The sequence below is a fragment of the Plectropomus leopardus genome, chromosome 20 (genome assembly GCF_008729295.1).
Source record: "Plectropomus leopardus isolate mb chromosome 20, YSFRI_Pleo_2.0, whole genome shotgun sequence".
NCBI lineage: Eukaryota > Metazoa > Chordata > Actinopteri > Perciformes > Serranidae > Plectropomus > Plectropomus leopardus.
The window spans coordinates 3,660,231-3,675,113 of NC_056482.1; the positions used below are offsets into that span (position 1 = coordinate 3,660,231).

General features: G+C 36.7%; 1 protein-coding gene across 1 annotated transcript in view; it reads left to right on the forward strand.

Moving 5' to 3' along the window:
- Positions 1-7,328: 7,328 nt before the first annotated feature.
- The window catches only part of pde8b (phosphodiesterase 8B), a 71,380-nt gene continuing 63,825 nt past the window's right edge, over positions 7,329-14,883 (forward strand). The window contains exon 1 of the mRNA XM_042508962.1: positions 7,329-8,065. Coding sequence (XP_042364896.1) covers positions 7,784-8,065 — 282 coding nt within the window. The 5' untranslated portion in view covers positions 7,329-7,783. The remainder of the gene's footprint in view (positions 8,066-14,883) is intronic.

A 14,883-nucleotide genomic window follows, 5' to 3' on the forward strand; every position in this document is an offset into this window, starting at 1 on the left:
AGATACGGTATCGCAGTCTATATGTAGCCTGAGTTCACTGGAAAGTCTTTCTATTGCTCACTATTTCATGCTGAAGGACAAAAGTGAGACATGAGTGGACTGTCATCAGAGGACGGTGCTTTATTTCCCAATGGACCCCGAAAGGTAGGAACTGGAGACCAAGTGCTGCTTCTTCATTCCACTGAGAAAACTGCAATATAGGCTTCTCATTTAACTTAATATCTTAATATTTTCTCAATAATGAATATTTCGGAGTCATTAGATTAAACAAAAAAAAGAAAGAAAGAAAAAACATACCCAAACGACTGAAACACTTTTTTGCCTTTTACTTTTACCAATGAACCAAAAATAAATATAAACAAACAAATAAATAAATGAAAATAAAATTAGCCACCAGAAGGTTTTTAAGGTACACAAACTGGGTAGGGGGCTGTGTAGTGATGGCATGAAAGAAAACATTCATTTTGAGTCCAACTCGAGATTAACTCTTTGAAACCTGGATCGACATCACTATTTTGTGCTGCATTACAACACCTTTCTGAAGTATTTAAACCCTCTGAAACCTGAGCAAATTCCATTTTTCATGGGAAAAAAAGATAATGAACAACTTTGTGAGAAATGTTCAAATGACAATTATTAGATTTTGATTTTTATAAAAAGGGCTCGGGCAAAATGTCAACAAAGCTAAGTATTATTATCATAATTCTATTACAATTCCATTGTAATTCTCCTTTTTTCCTTTTTCTTTCTTTCTTTCACATTTTCAACTTTTTACTTTTTTTGCTATTTTTGGGTCTTTTCTTGTTAAGGTACTCATTGCCTTTTTCCCATGTTTTTGAAAGAAATCAGGCCAGTTTGCTCAGTTTTTAAAGGGGTTCTGTACAGTTGTGCAAAATTACTTTTACATGTTAATATTTTTTAATTTTCTGCAATAAACTCCTAATAACTGATACACAATTTCCTTTACCGGTAATATCTTTAGACTAAAAAATATTTAAAGAAAAATAAATCTCTCGAAAATCAAACTAATAATGCAAAGAAGAATAAAATAATAAAGGGAAAGAGAAAAAAAAAATTAAAAACATATTAGAAGTTTATTTATATATGCAGGGCTGTGTGAGTAAGGATGTATTCAGCTGTTACTATTAGGGTTAATTATTATAGTTTGTTGTGTAATTATAGTTGTTTATTGTGTGTCTTGTTGCTTGCAGAAATGTGTATTTGTGGTTTGGCAGACTGTAACTAACATCTGGATGTTTGAGCCTAAAGTCTGTACAGCTGTGGTGGTGAACTTTGAAATGTATGAGGATATTTTAGGTTTTTTGGCCTGTACAATATGCAGTTTTGATGAGGTGTAAGTGATCTGCAGTTACTGGAGCAGTTGAAAGTGTGTGAAGCCAGCCACCAGGGGGCTGTGTGCAGTCTCAACAAGAGGGCACTCTCACACAGATCTCACATACTAACACACACAATAGTTTATGCTTAAAGGAAAGCATTTAGATCCTTTACTTAAGTAAATGTAGCAATATCATACAGTAATCTCCAGCATGAGTTAAATTCCTGCATTGACAATATTCCTAAAGTAAAAGTACAGAAGCATTATTAGCAAAAAAAGTACTAAAGTATTAAAGTCAAAGTACTCGCTGCGGGGAAAATTATACAGCATACTGGCATATTATGAGCCTTTTAATGTTGTAGCTGGTCAAGGTGGAGCTAGTTAAACCCTTTGAAACCAGAGCAAAATGGTGTGATTTCATTCAGAAGCCAATGAGCAACTTAGCAAGACAGGGCTCCAAAAGTAGCAAGAAAATAGTTTTTAAAAAAGTTTAAAGAAAATAACCTTAAAATCAGCACAAAAAGTAAAGAAACGACCAAGAAATGTACAAAAAAGAAAATTTATTTATTTTACATGTCATTTTTTAATTTAATAAAGTTTTAAATATGAAATTATTATTAATTTTCAGTAATAAATTATTTTCTTGTCATTGTTTACTAATTTCTCACATTTTTGGGGACATTTCTTGCCAAGTTGCCAAGGGTCAAATATTTTGTGAAAGGTGTCTCAACACCGCACAAGAAAACTGATGTCGATCCAGGTTTGAAAGGGTTAAAGTGTTTTACGCACTGTGTTAGGTATTAATCTGTAACAATGACTCATTTTAAATAAGCACCCTCAAAGAAGTACAATATTTCCCTCTGAAATGTAGTGGAGTAGAGGTATTAAGTAGCCGAAAACGTAAGTACCTAAGTGCAAAAATGCAGGTTTCTTAGAAATGTATTGAAGTACAGTATTTGAGTAAATGTACTATTGGTGATTTTCCCTCCTTCACTTTGAGTCATAGAAAGTGTTCTGACAACTTTTCCAGCTCTTATGTCTAAAGAATGTGTCCTTAGGGATCCCAGGAAAGTCAATAAATCAGCTCAGCGTCTTTCTGTATATGTGGTCAAACTGCAGATGAAGTGATTGTGATAGTCTCCTCACTGTCACCACTGAAATCATACGCTTTGCTAAAATCCCAACTCTGGATGCCAGCCAGGATCTCCTCATGCATGCAATGTTCTCAGTTCAAATCGGAGCAGAACACATTGTATAATAATAAAAGTGCGTACACTGAAATAGCAGATACATAAAGTCCTGACAGATGAACTGCATCTATACTGAGAGGCAAACTTCTTAAGGTGATCCAGTGTTCCCTGTGATGTGGAGGAGATATTTAACAGCTCTAAAGTTAGACACTACATCAGTCAAGCAGTGCTTTATGATAAGGAGTACTTACTAAAGGGCTTATACGCTGTGACTGCATTTATTAATGATAAATACATCATTTATTAATGCAAACAAATTATACTTTGGGTTGATGATGTGAAACAAAAACAATTTATTTACAACCACAGACGTGTGATCTTATTAGAAAATGAAAAATCCATCATACCACTGTAAAAAAAATACTCTGTTAAAGTAAAAATACTACATTTATAACAAAGTTTTAAATAGTTATTACCATAAAAGTAAAACAGTAATAGCATCAAAATATAGTTAAAGTATAAGTAGTAAGATAAGTATATTATATTATTGGGTAAAAATAGTGATGCATTATTGTGTTCATCACTTTAATGTTGCAGCTTGTGAAGGTGGAGCTCATTTTTATTAATTTATAAACTGCCGGTTAGCTTAATCTCTAATTGTACATCATTATTTAATTGTACATTTTTTTTAGTCCAATTAATAATCTAAATATGCAAAGTGAATAAGTGCTGAAAAAAGTACAATATTTGCCCATAAAAGATGCAATGTGATACGATACGAAATGATTACAATGCAATACAATACAATACTATGTGATAATCTAAGAACCTTATTTATCCTGAGGGAAATGCTGTGAACCAGGAGTGCAGAAACAAAGCATGCAACATATAAAGACTAGCATAGCAAAGTAGTACAAGTAAAAGTACACAGTACATGTAAATACTCATGGAATGTACATGTAATGTAAGTAAAATTGTAATTAAGTGCTGCACTTGAGTAAATTTAGTTTAAGCTGTGGTTGATAGCTCTTATGAAATAAACATTTCATCATATTTACTGACACTGTGACTACATCCACACAGAATTACAAGACATAATCTGTGAGATGAATCATGTCCCTCCTTCTCCTCTTAGTGCATCTATTGGCATTTGCTAGCTGAAGTAAAACAACCAATCAGAGTGGAGAAATTCCCTAACACAGCTGTCAATCACTACTAGTGAACTGTGGTCAAATTGTTTACCTAGGCAGTGCTGATCAAATGTGAATTAAGATTTTTGTTACTGCATTGCCTTTTTCTAATCTTAATTTTTTTCAGAAACATATTTTAGAGTACCGTTTAGCTTTGAAATGAGAAAGTTGCTCTGGGTGATGGGCATTGCTTTGTTTTGGCTAGACTGTTTTCAACATAGTGGCCAGGTCACAAACTGTCCCATTTAAGAGCAACATTTGAGGTCATGTTTGTGTGTGATGTGATGAATGTAAGTCTGATATCCTCTATCCTATTAGCTTTGTTTTTGGTCTCCACCAACATCTGAGAAGAATATCTGTCTCTCCATCTGTCTCTGTAGCTGCATAATGCTCCACTATGTTCCCCAGTTCACTCTAGGCAGGTTTCAATTTCAGATTTGTGCAAAACGTCAGTGATATTTTCAAAATGTGGATAAAACACACTTGCAAGCCGACTGCTTTTCTATTAAGTGATGTTATGCAACTTCTCTCGCAATGTTACGCAACTTCTCATCTGGTGATAACAGTCCAAGAAGCATAGCAATGGATGTTCAAAACATTAGCAGGTTTATTTCTATTGCAGCCACCGCACTAGCTGTCATTATTTCCAGTTCAAAGCTAAGTAGGCATGTTATGTAAGTGATAATGGAGAGGCAAGTCCCTTATATGTGGGAGCGGCCACGTATGAGGGATTTCTGGGAGGACGTGTCCTTTAGGCATATTTTAAATTCGCAATTTCAATTCGCGCAATTTGAGGGTAAATGGAATCCCGCCTTGTGTCTGACTGCTGTTTGGTGCTGAGTAGATAGTGTTAAGTGGGTTTTATCACAGCTTTTAGCTAAAAATAGCTGCCGGCTGTGTCTGAGCATTGTGCTAATGAGAGCGCTAGGACCAAATCAGTCAAATTGTGGGCTGCAAAAAACAAAACAATGACCTAAAAGATGCTAAAATGCCCTGTAGCGCTGTGGAGGACCTGCAGAGTGAAGTGATAATTCTCTGTGAATTCACATTTATGTCATGTGATCCACTGTTGGTACAAGAATATTGATTATAGCTGCTTTAAACGGTGAGGACAAAACTGAAACAATAGAGGTGCCATATGTTGGTCATTATTGATGGCTACCCCAGAGTGAAACCTGACCTGGTTAAAGAGCTTTTAATCAAACCTCTATTGGAGGTTTGATTAAAAGAGTAGCCAATCAGCAAGTTGATCCTCATTTATACACTTCAGTCACTGTTGCCTGAGTGACCCAGTATAATAATGATATGGCCTTCATTCAGAGCATTAAAAAATAACAGAAAGATCCTGATTTCTGTGCCACGCCAGCAGTGAAGCCCTCAACCTGACCAGCCTGGCAAAAAAAAAAAAAAAAATTGAAAGTCAGCATTATTGTCTTTAAGAGGCTGTGGTATGCTTTTTTATAAAACCTGGAGTAACGTCATTTTTCTTGTGCTGCTTTCAAAAACCTTTCACAAGTATTTAAACCTTGAACCTGGAGCAAATTGGTACAATTTCTTTTTAAAACATGGGGAAAGGCAGATTGCAACTTGGTAATAAGTATATAACAAATTGCAAGAAATTAGAAAATTTAAAAATTTATTTGAAAAAAAGCTATGGAACAAAATGTCTAGGGGGAAGAAGCTAGGAAAAAACTAAATTTGTAATTATCACAAATGTGAAATTATGTTATGATATTATTCAAATTTTTAGCACTTTCTCCGTGTCATTTCCATGTTTTTGTTTTAACTGTCTTTTTTGTGGTTTGCTTTTACTTATTTTCAGGTTATTTTATAATACTTTTTACTAATTTCTTGCTAATTTTTGGATCATTTCTTCTTTCATTGCTCATGGATAGATAGATAGATAGATAGATAGATAGATAGATAGATAGATAGATAGATAGATAGAAGTGCATATACATAAGCCACAAACTGGTAACCAAAACATTGTTAACCCCTTGAAACCTGAGCAAATTGGTTTGATTTCTTTCATAAACATAAAGAGGGCCACAAGCAACTTAACAAGACATGGCAAAAATTGGCAAAAAAAATGGTAAAAAAAAAAAAAAAAAAAAAAAAAAAGTCATATTTCTGTAATATAATTTAAAATTATTTTAATAAGAAACATAGGGTTTTGGAATAATTAATCTCTGCCCTAGTCTTCCTGATGTACTCTAGTTTTTGTTTTTTTTTGTTTTTTATGATTTATTATATTTGCTGACATTTTATAGAACAGACAGGTTATCGATGAATTGAGATAATTAACTTAACAATAATTAACTTAACTCAGCTCAGTTGCCAGAAGAATACGTTGGCATTGCACACCATGAATTACATTTTCACACAAATATTACAACATTTCTAAGGTGATGAGGTATATTTTTTTCAACCAAGAGATCACTGCATTTCCAGCCAGGGTAGTGCTACAAAAAGCAGTTGCTTTTTTACAGACACATCGCTGCGTTTTCTGTCTGAATTGTGCAATGAAAAGTGATTGTTAGTGAGATATCGCTGCATTTCTTGATGGTAAAGTGCCCCAAAAAGCTTGTGTTTTCTGCTGGGATTGTGCCACAAAAAGCAGTTGTTCTCACCAAGACATGGCTGCATTTCCTGCCCTGGTTTTGCCTAAAAAAGTGACTGTTTTTCACAGACATCACTGGGTTTCCAGCCAGGGTAGTGCCACAAAAAGCAGTTACTTTTTTACAGAGTCACCACTGCGTTTTCTGCCGGGATGAAAAGAGATTTTTAGTGAGATATCTCTGCTTTTTCTTTTGACAGGAAAGTGACACAAAAAGCCTGTGTTTTCTGTTGGAATTGTGCCACAACAAGTGGTTGTTTTTCTTTAAGACATGACTGCACTTCCTACCAGGGTAGTGCAACAAAAACTTGTTGTTTTTTACAGAGACATTGCTGCGTTTTCATGAGTTATGACATGAAAAGTGATTTTTTTTTTAAATGAGATATCACTGCTAAAAGCCTGCATTTTCTCCTGGAATTGTGCCACAACAAGTGGTTGTTTTTTTATTGAGACATCACTGCATTTCCCACCAAAACAGGTTTAATGTATTCACTTTATAATAACATATAAATGTAAGTTATCTGTGGTTTGCAGAAATGTACAATGTCAGCATTTTTTCTTGTAATTGGGCTGCTGGACTGTATTGTGAAAGGTCAGACATCAAATGTCAGCCTGAGTCCTTCATAAACTGCTACACAGTCTTTGCAAAACAAATCATATTTGACCATCTTCATCAAGAAATCTAAATAAAATATAAGCAAAAAGAAGATGGGAGGTGTTTTTCCATTAAGCCTCCATTATTACTCTGAGAGCATTCTGTCTCATTCAGCTCAGCCAGGCTTTGGATGACCCCTGGAGTCAGGGTATGGCCTCTGGGGAGATAAGAGGGTCATGATGGAGAGAAAGAAGGGATATAATGTTAGTGTGATGTAAAGAGAGAGGAGGGAGAGAGAGAGAGCGCGCAGAGGGATGGACCATAGCCAATGATGTGCGAGCAGAATAACTAAAGTGGAGACAGAGAGGAGATTTCATATCTGCTCTCCGGAGGCCGAAAACGCGCTCCTGTCACAGAGGATGAGCGGAGACACAGAGCCGGATATGAAGCAAGACGAGGTGATGAGGAGCAGCCAGGTGGTTTAGTCCGTTTATTCATCAGATTCATTAGTCCGGGTCATTTCAGAGATGCGCTAGCGGGTGGTACAGTCCATCAGCGAGCTGGAGATCACAGCCTCCAACACCTCTATTATCCTGGATTATGATACCGAAAGCAAAGATTCTGCAGTAACAGAGGCTTGAGGAGGACCGACGGGACGCATGAATTAAACAATCAGCACCTCCTCACGGTTCATGTGCCCAAACGGAGGTGCGAGGAGGAGAGCGCGCAGCCGATGCCCGGAGACACCAGCAGGCTGTGTGCAGGCAGCTGTGGACGACTGACAGGAAGGTGGTACCCAAAGCGTCGGTGTTTCTGCTCCGGGATCCGAGTCCGGAGGCGCGTCGCCGCTGAGGCATGGGCTGCGCTCCCAGTATTCACGTCTCTCAGAGCGGCGTCATCTACTGCCGGGACTCCGACGAATCCAACTCGCCCCACCAGACCACCACCATCTCTCAGGGCACCGCGGCCACGCTGCACGGGCTCTTCATCAAGACCGACGCGGCCGAGACCATCCCCTCCGTCATCACCTACCAGAGCCGACACTCGCGCAACAACTCATGCCGGGATCGGAAGGAGAACAGCGGGGGACACATCCGCATCGAGGCCGAGACGCAGACCAGCCACACCAGCGTCAAGGTACGGTACAGATGTGCGTGCAGCCGCGGGCGCAGCAGAGGCACCGGGTCGTGAGTGGGAATCACACGTGAGGAGGCCTGTCGGTTTGTTTGTTTGTTATCGGAGGAGGCCCGAGCCTTCTGATCCGGTGTGTTAAATTACCGGAGTTCATTCAGTCTCATTCACCGGCTTTATCAGCCCTCTCTGCAGACAGCCATCAGCGAGGAGCCGTGATGATCATTTGATTCATGACATGTATTATGACAGTGATCTGATACTAGCACTGTTACTGTGCCACTCACATTGATTCAGCACAGGGCCGTTTGTAGGCTTTAAGAGATTGGGGGCTTAGCCCCACACCTCTGCCTCCAGCTAAATTAAAAAGATGAAAACTTGCTTTCCCGGCCCTTGGGTTTGAAAGGCATGTTGTCTGTAAAAGAAAAAAAAAGCATGTGGCTTTTTTTTTTAATGTAGAATTTTTGGAGGTTTTTTTTTTTTTTTTTTTTTTTTTTACATTTGGTGTTTTTTTTTCTTTTAAAAATTGCAGCATTTTTCCCTTTTTCTTTTTTTGATCTTCAAAATAAATGTCCTTTTTCTTTAGAACTTTCCCTGATTTTTTTCCTTTTTTTTGGTGAATTTTAAAAACCTTTGTCTATATATATATATATATACATATATATATATATATATATTTTTAAATTTTATATGTGTTTTGTTGATGGTCTGAGCCAATCACCCCCAAAATGTTAGTATTTTACGACTAGGGAATGAGACTCGGGGGAGGGGGCAAATGCACCTTTTCTTAATGTTGAGGGGGATGTGTGCCCCCCCCCCCCGACTCCCCCCCCCCCCCCCCCCCCCCCCCCCGAAATCTACACCTTCACAAGTGACAACCTGTTTCCATCCCAACTTGTCAAATACTGCTGGTGTCAATATAGAATGCTGCCAGTAGGAACCTGTCATGTCCACAAGATGCCACAACGGACGGCATCAGGTTCAAAATGTAAAAACATAATATAAGGATCATGACGGTCCCTATAGAGTGGACAGGAATGGCAGTGGATTGATCCCACAAACCCTGGACTTTCATGCAGGTTTGCGGTGTTTGCTTCCCAGCTGAATATGATGTTTTTTTTTACTACACCTTACCATGTGCCTCTTTTGCCTAATCTGAACCTTTCGTGGCAGCATGTGTGTTTGATGACGTCCTGGCGTTGGTTGCCATGTGCTTTTGTTGCCTAAACACAACCACATGCAGTGAAATCCCACCATGTGCCTGTGTTGACATCACGGTGGTGGCATCCTGGGACGTCAACAGCAGATGCAGAAGGATACCTAACTTTATATGTAGACTTAGAAGTCCACTGCAAAGCGGCAATATGTGACAACTTGGGATGAGAGCATGTTAGCTGGACTTATCAATCTCTCTTCCCACCTTCCTTATATGCACTTTGTCGCTCTTTGTACTGCAGTGGTTGCAGTTGGTATCAGGAATAGCCGCCGCCTGGTGCACGTCATACTGGCACAAAGACGTCCTGCGTTGGTAGCTGACACTGATATCCACTGAGCAGCGGTATTTGATGAGTTCCATTTTTGCCCGGCAGTGACAGAAATAGCTGCCACACAGTGGGTATGATGAAGCCACAAACAGTGCCTCTGTGCGTTGGTAGGCTACTTTACGCCGAAATCACTGACAAAGCAGCAGTATTTGACAAGTTCCGAGTGAGACTGAAGACATATTTGACATATTGTCACAAGCACTTCACTCCAGCCTCTGCTTAAAAGTGCTCACAGTTGTAGTTGTGAACAAAATTATTAACCCTTGAAACCTGAACAAATTGGCTTAATTTCTTCCAAAGACATGACAAAGCGGCAATGAGCAACTTAAGAAAAAAAAAGACAAAAAAAATTTTCAAAAAGTACAAGAAAATAACCTAAAAATCTGAAGAAAAAAACAGAGGAAAAAAATTAAGAAAAAACAAGAAAATGACCTGAAAAAAGTGCTTATAAAAATAAAAATATATATTAGATTTTAATGATGATAATTATAAATATATGATTTTTTTGTAAATCTTTCCCTAAATTTAAAAAAAAAAAAATTCAAATTCACTACATTAAGTTGCTGCATGCCTTTTTCAAGTTTATAAAAAAAAAGGAAAGCAAACCAATTTGCTCAGATTTCAAATGTTTGAATACTTGTGAAGGCGTAGAAAAGTGATGTCGATCCAGGTTTAACAGGATTTATGAACAATTTCATCTGCTCACAACTACAGTATAGTGTGTCATGAATCACTTAAATGCTCATATGCAGGCTTATAAATGCTGAATAGGAATTGTTGTAGTAAAGTGGTAACATCAGCACTTGTACAAAGAAGAACATGTTGCTGAAGGTCAAATTGTCCCATCTTTATCAAGTCTCATCTTTATATTTCTCTGAACCGTCATCTCAGAGATGAGCTTGTTTAAGTAAAGCCCTGCAGCTGTGACAGATGCATCATGCAATGTGCATCCAATTAATTTGTTCTTAAGCATCAAAGCACAGAGAGTGTGCGTCAGACAGTCAGAAGTCAAAGGATCATCTGTGTTTTGATAATTGTTTTTTTTTTTTTTTAATTCACTTTATCAGAGTGGGCACTTCATGGCACTGACGGCTCTGCTACAAATAATGCTAAAAATCTTAAAAATGTGCTAAAAAATGTGCTGTGCGCAACAAAGTTATTAACTTAATAAAGTAAATCATGAACCATTAAGAGCAAAAATACGTTTGTTTAGCTCACTATCATAGGAGGGGCATGATGTAAATGGTTTAATTAATGAACATGAGCTAATAAAGAAAAAGTTAAGTCTTTCAAACCTGAACAGTTAGTAAAAGCATGAGAAGAAGTCAATGAACAATGAAAAAAGAAAAAACAGAAAAATTAGCAAGAAGTTGTAAACAAAAAAAACAAAGAAAAATACATAAATAATACGAAAAAAGAAAAAAGAGAATTAAAGACAAAAACAAGAAAGTGACCATGAAAAGGTACTTAAAAACTTATAATTATTTTTCTAATTTAAGTATGATCATGTAATGATATAATTTAATTTGTGCTTTTTTCACGTTGTTTCCTTGACATTTTTTTGCTTTGCTTTTTTAAAAGAATTTTCTAAATCAACTCATTTCTTGCAATTTGTGAAATATTTCTTACCGAATTGCTCATTGCCTTTTATTTTTTAAATTTGTTCAGGGTTCAAAGGTTTAAATACTTGTAAAAGACATCTAAAAAAAAAGAACACACTCGCTTTTTTATGCACAACCATCACTGCATGGCCCAGCTCAGGTCTTTTTTATGCAACTAGCTTTTCCCAAAACTTTTCACCCACTTCTCAAGGTCTTCCTCAGTGGATGATTAAAGGGATGATAAATTAGCTATTCTGAATGATAAAGAAAAGTTTTTAAGCGCTAGTGGGTGGACCTTGAGAAATTTTTTTTTTTGTCTTGTCAAGAGAAAGTCAAAAATGAACTTTTCACACACACAAAATCCAGAACACATGGGGGGGTGGGGGGTGCTCTCAATTTAATAAACCAAATTAATTCAAGTTACATAAAAGTAAATTCAATTCAATTCAAATAGAGTCAAATTTTAAGGCTTCATAAACTATAAACTTTCGCAAGTTAAAACAAACAACAAATAATATCTTTTTACAGTGTGTCTTGCTGGGCGGTTTTTCATTTGGAGTTTTTGGAGTGAGAACTTCAGCGTAACTACGTTAAGCTTGTGCAGTTGTGTATGCATCTTGTCATGTTATTTTTTGATTTTTTTTTATCTCGTTGTTGGATCCTTCTCGTGAGGGAGCATGTGAACAGATACTTGTTCATATTTGGGATTGAACCCCAGAGGATAGAGCTGTGTTTGGCTAAGAAGCAGTGCAGCAGATGATCATGTCATCAGACCCTAAGAACACATTAACCCTTTGAAACCCGGATCGAAATCAGTCTTCTTGTGCTGCTTTCAGACGCCTTTCACAATCATTTCAACCTTTAGAGCAAATTGGTTTGATTTCTCTCAAAATCTCAGGGAAAAAGGCAGTCAGCAACTTGGGTAAGATACATCATGAACATAGCACAAAAAAAAGACCTGGAAATTAGCTTTAAAAAAAAGAGAATCATTAGAAAATTATAAAATAGCTGGTGAATAATGTCAAGAAATCTATATATTTTTTTTTTTAATTTATTTAATATACTTCATAAATCCCCAAAGAGAAATTCAAACTTTCACTCTGTTGTCATATACACACAGGCCCAAAACACACACACATGCACAAAGAGGGTCCCATATATCCATTAACCCTTTGAGATTTGAGCAAATTGGCTTGATGTGTGTTTAAAAACATAAGTAAAAGGCAATGAGCAACTTTGGAAGAAATGACCCCAAAAAATAGCAAAACAAAAAAGTACAATAAAATTGCATGAAAAAAAAAAAAGAAAAAGAAAAAAAAAAAGGGGGGGGGGGGGGGGAACAACAAAACAATTTAATGACCTGAAAAAAAAAAAAAAAAGTCCTTAAGTAATAGTAATAATTCTGTAAAATATTTCAAGAATTTAATTATGGTAATTATAAACTTAGTTAAAAAAGTTTAAAAATATTTTTCCAAAAATACAGATTTTTTGCTATTTGTCTGATATTCCATGCGAGTTACTCATTGCCACTATTTTTTCAAAATAATATATATGTGTGTGTCTGTGTGTGTATTTCTTATTTTAGCCATTTTTAAAGGTAGTTTCTTGTTTTGTTCTTTTACTCTTTTTTGTGCCAATTTCAGGTAATTGTTACGTAACGTTTTTATTAATTTCTTGCATTGTTTTGGTCAATAAGTTGCCATGTTTTTGAAAGAAATCAATTCAATTTGCTCCAGTTTCATAGGATATGTACAACATAAAATAGACATAATCTGTGATATAACTTTTTTTGAGTATGATTTTTATGTTGCTAAATTGTACATTGGACCTGTGGTCTAAAAACAGACATTGTTAGACATTTGTGTAGAATTTTCCTTAAAATATGATGTAATATATATAAAACTCTGGACTGATGTTGAACCTTTTTAGAGGCCCGTGCTCTTTAATTCTCACATTTCATTAATTTATAAGATAAACTTCTAAAGTCTCATCTTGTCCTATTATGGAAGAAAAGTGGCACAATGTGAGTCATGGGATTGAGTGAAAATAATTAGTCTAATATGATGCTTCCCATCAGCAGTTAAATTTATTAGCTCGATAATATTTAGTTTCGACATTTTGAAAGTTTTGTGTCATTAGTTTAGGGTGGCAGTGTGTGTGTGTGTGTGTGTGTGTGTGTGTGTGTGTTGTGCGGCTTTTATCAGCTGTTCCTTTGCTCTTCCTCACTTCCTCTCTGTCTCTGAGGACTGAGAGAGGATGATAGAGAATGATAGCATTTATTATTGAAACCATCTTCCTTTCCCTGCAGGATCTTAATATTCTGCCATGGTGGGGATCACGCTCCTGTGTGTGTGTGTGTGTGTGTATGTTGTGTGTGTGTGTGTGTGTGTGTATTCTATGCACAAGTCATCTGTTTACCCCTCTGGTCAGTACTGCTGGGGTGTGAACAGTCGCATGTGAAGGAGCTGATGCTGGTGGTCTGCACACAGATCCCCCCAGGGCCCCTCACACAACCCCTGACTTATAAGAATATCCAGAGAGCATGAATTAGCACTTTTTTCTTCGTGTTGTCATGACGGCCTCTTGTTTAGACATACAAAAGTTCAGTGATCATTGACAATAAAGCTTCTGTGCTTTGAAAGAAAATAACCAAACTAGCCTGGAAGGACAAAGCTCCTCTAACCTGAAAATAAGTGTCTTTATCGACTGAATATTTTTTCAAACTAAATGACATAACTGAAAAAAACAAGAAGTTTCAGGTCAGCAACAAGAAAAACAAGAAAAAAAAAACACCAAAAGAAACATGAGGTAAACAAAATCTGGTTTGTGATGAAGTTAGCATGATTAAGTTTGCAGATCTTAACAGACAGTCAAAGCTACAGTTGATAGCTTTGATTTAAAAAAAACAAAAAACTTTTTTTTTCATATTTGTTTACGCTGTCACTATAACCACACAGCATTATATGAGACATATAATATGTTAAAAAAACGATTCCTCCTCCTCCTCATAGTGTTTGTAATGATATTTGCTAAAATCAACCGTGACTGTTGAAAAACAACCAATCAGAGCTGAGGAGCCTCTAAGGAGGAGCTGTCAATCATGTCAGGCTCTGTTTGTGAACTGCAGTTTGACTGTCAGAGTAGGCAGCGCTGATCAACTGGATTCTGTTACTGCATTGCCTGTTTCTCACCTGACATGTTTTCAGAAACATATTTTAGTGCACTGTTTACCTGTGAAATGAGAAAGTTTTCTCTGACTGCCATGTTGAAAACAGTCTAGCAAAAATCAAGCACCGCCCACCTGACGGAGCAAACTTTCTAATTTTAAGCTAAACAGTACACTGAAATATGCTTCTGAGAAGGTGTGAGGTGAGAAATAGTCAATGCAGTGACAGAATGAATTTATATTATATTATATTATATTATATATATATTTATATCAGCACTGCCTACTTTGACAGTTTCACTACAGTTTACGAGCAGTGATTGACAGCTGTGTTAGCCTCTTCAGCTCTGATTGACTGTTTGACTTCAGCAGTAGTAGGTTCTGTATTTCTCACCTCACAGTTTTTCAGAAGCATATTTTCAGTGTACTGTTTCGCTGTAAAATGCAAAAGTTTGCTTTGCTCAGTGGTCGGTGCTTGATTTTTTTTGGACTGTTTTTATATGGTGGTCAGAA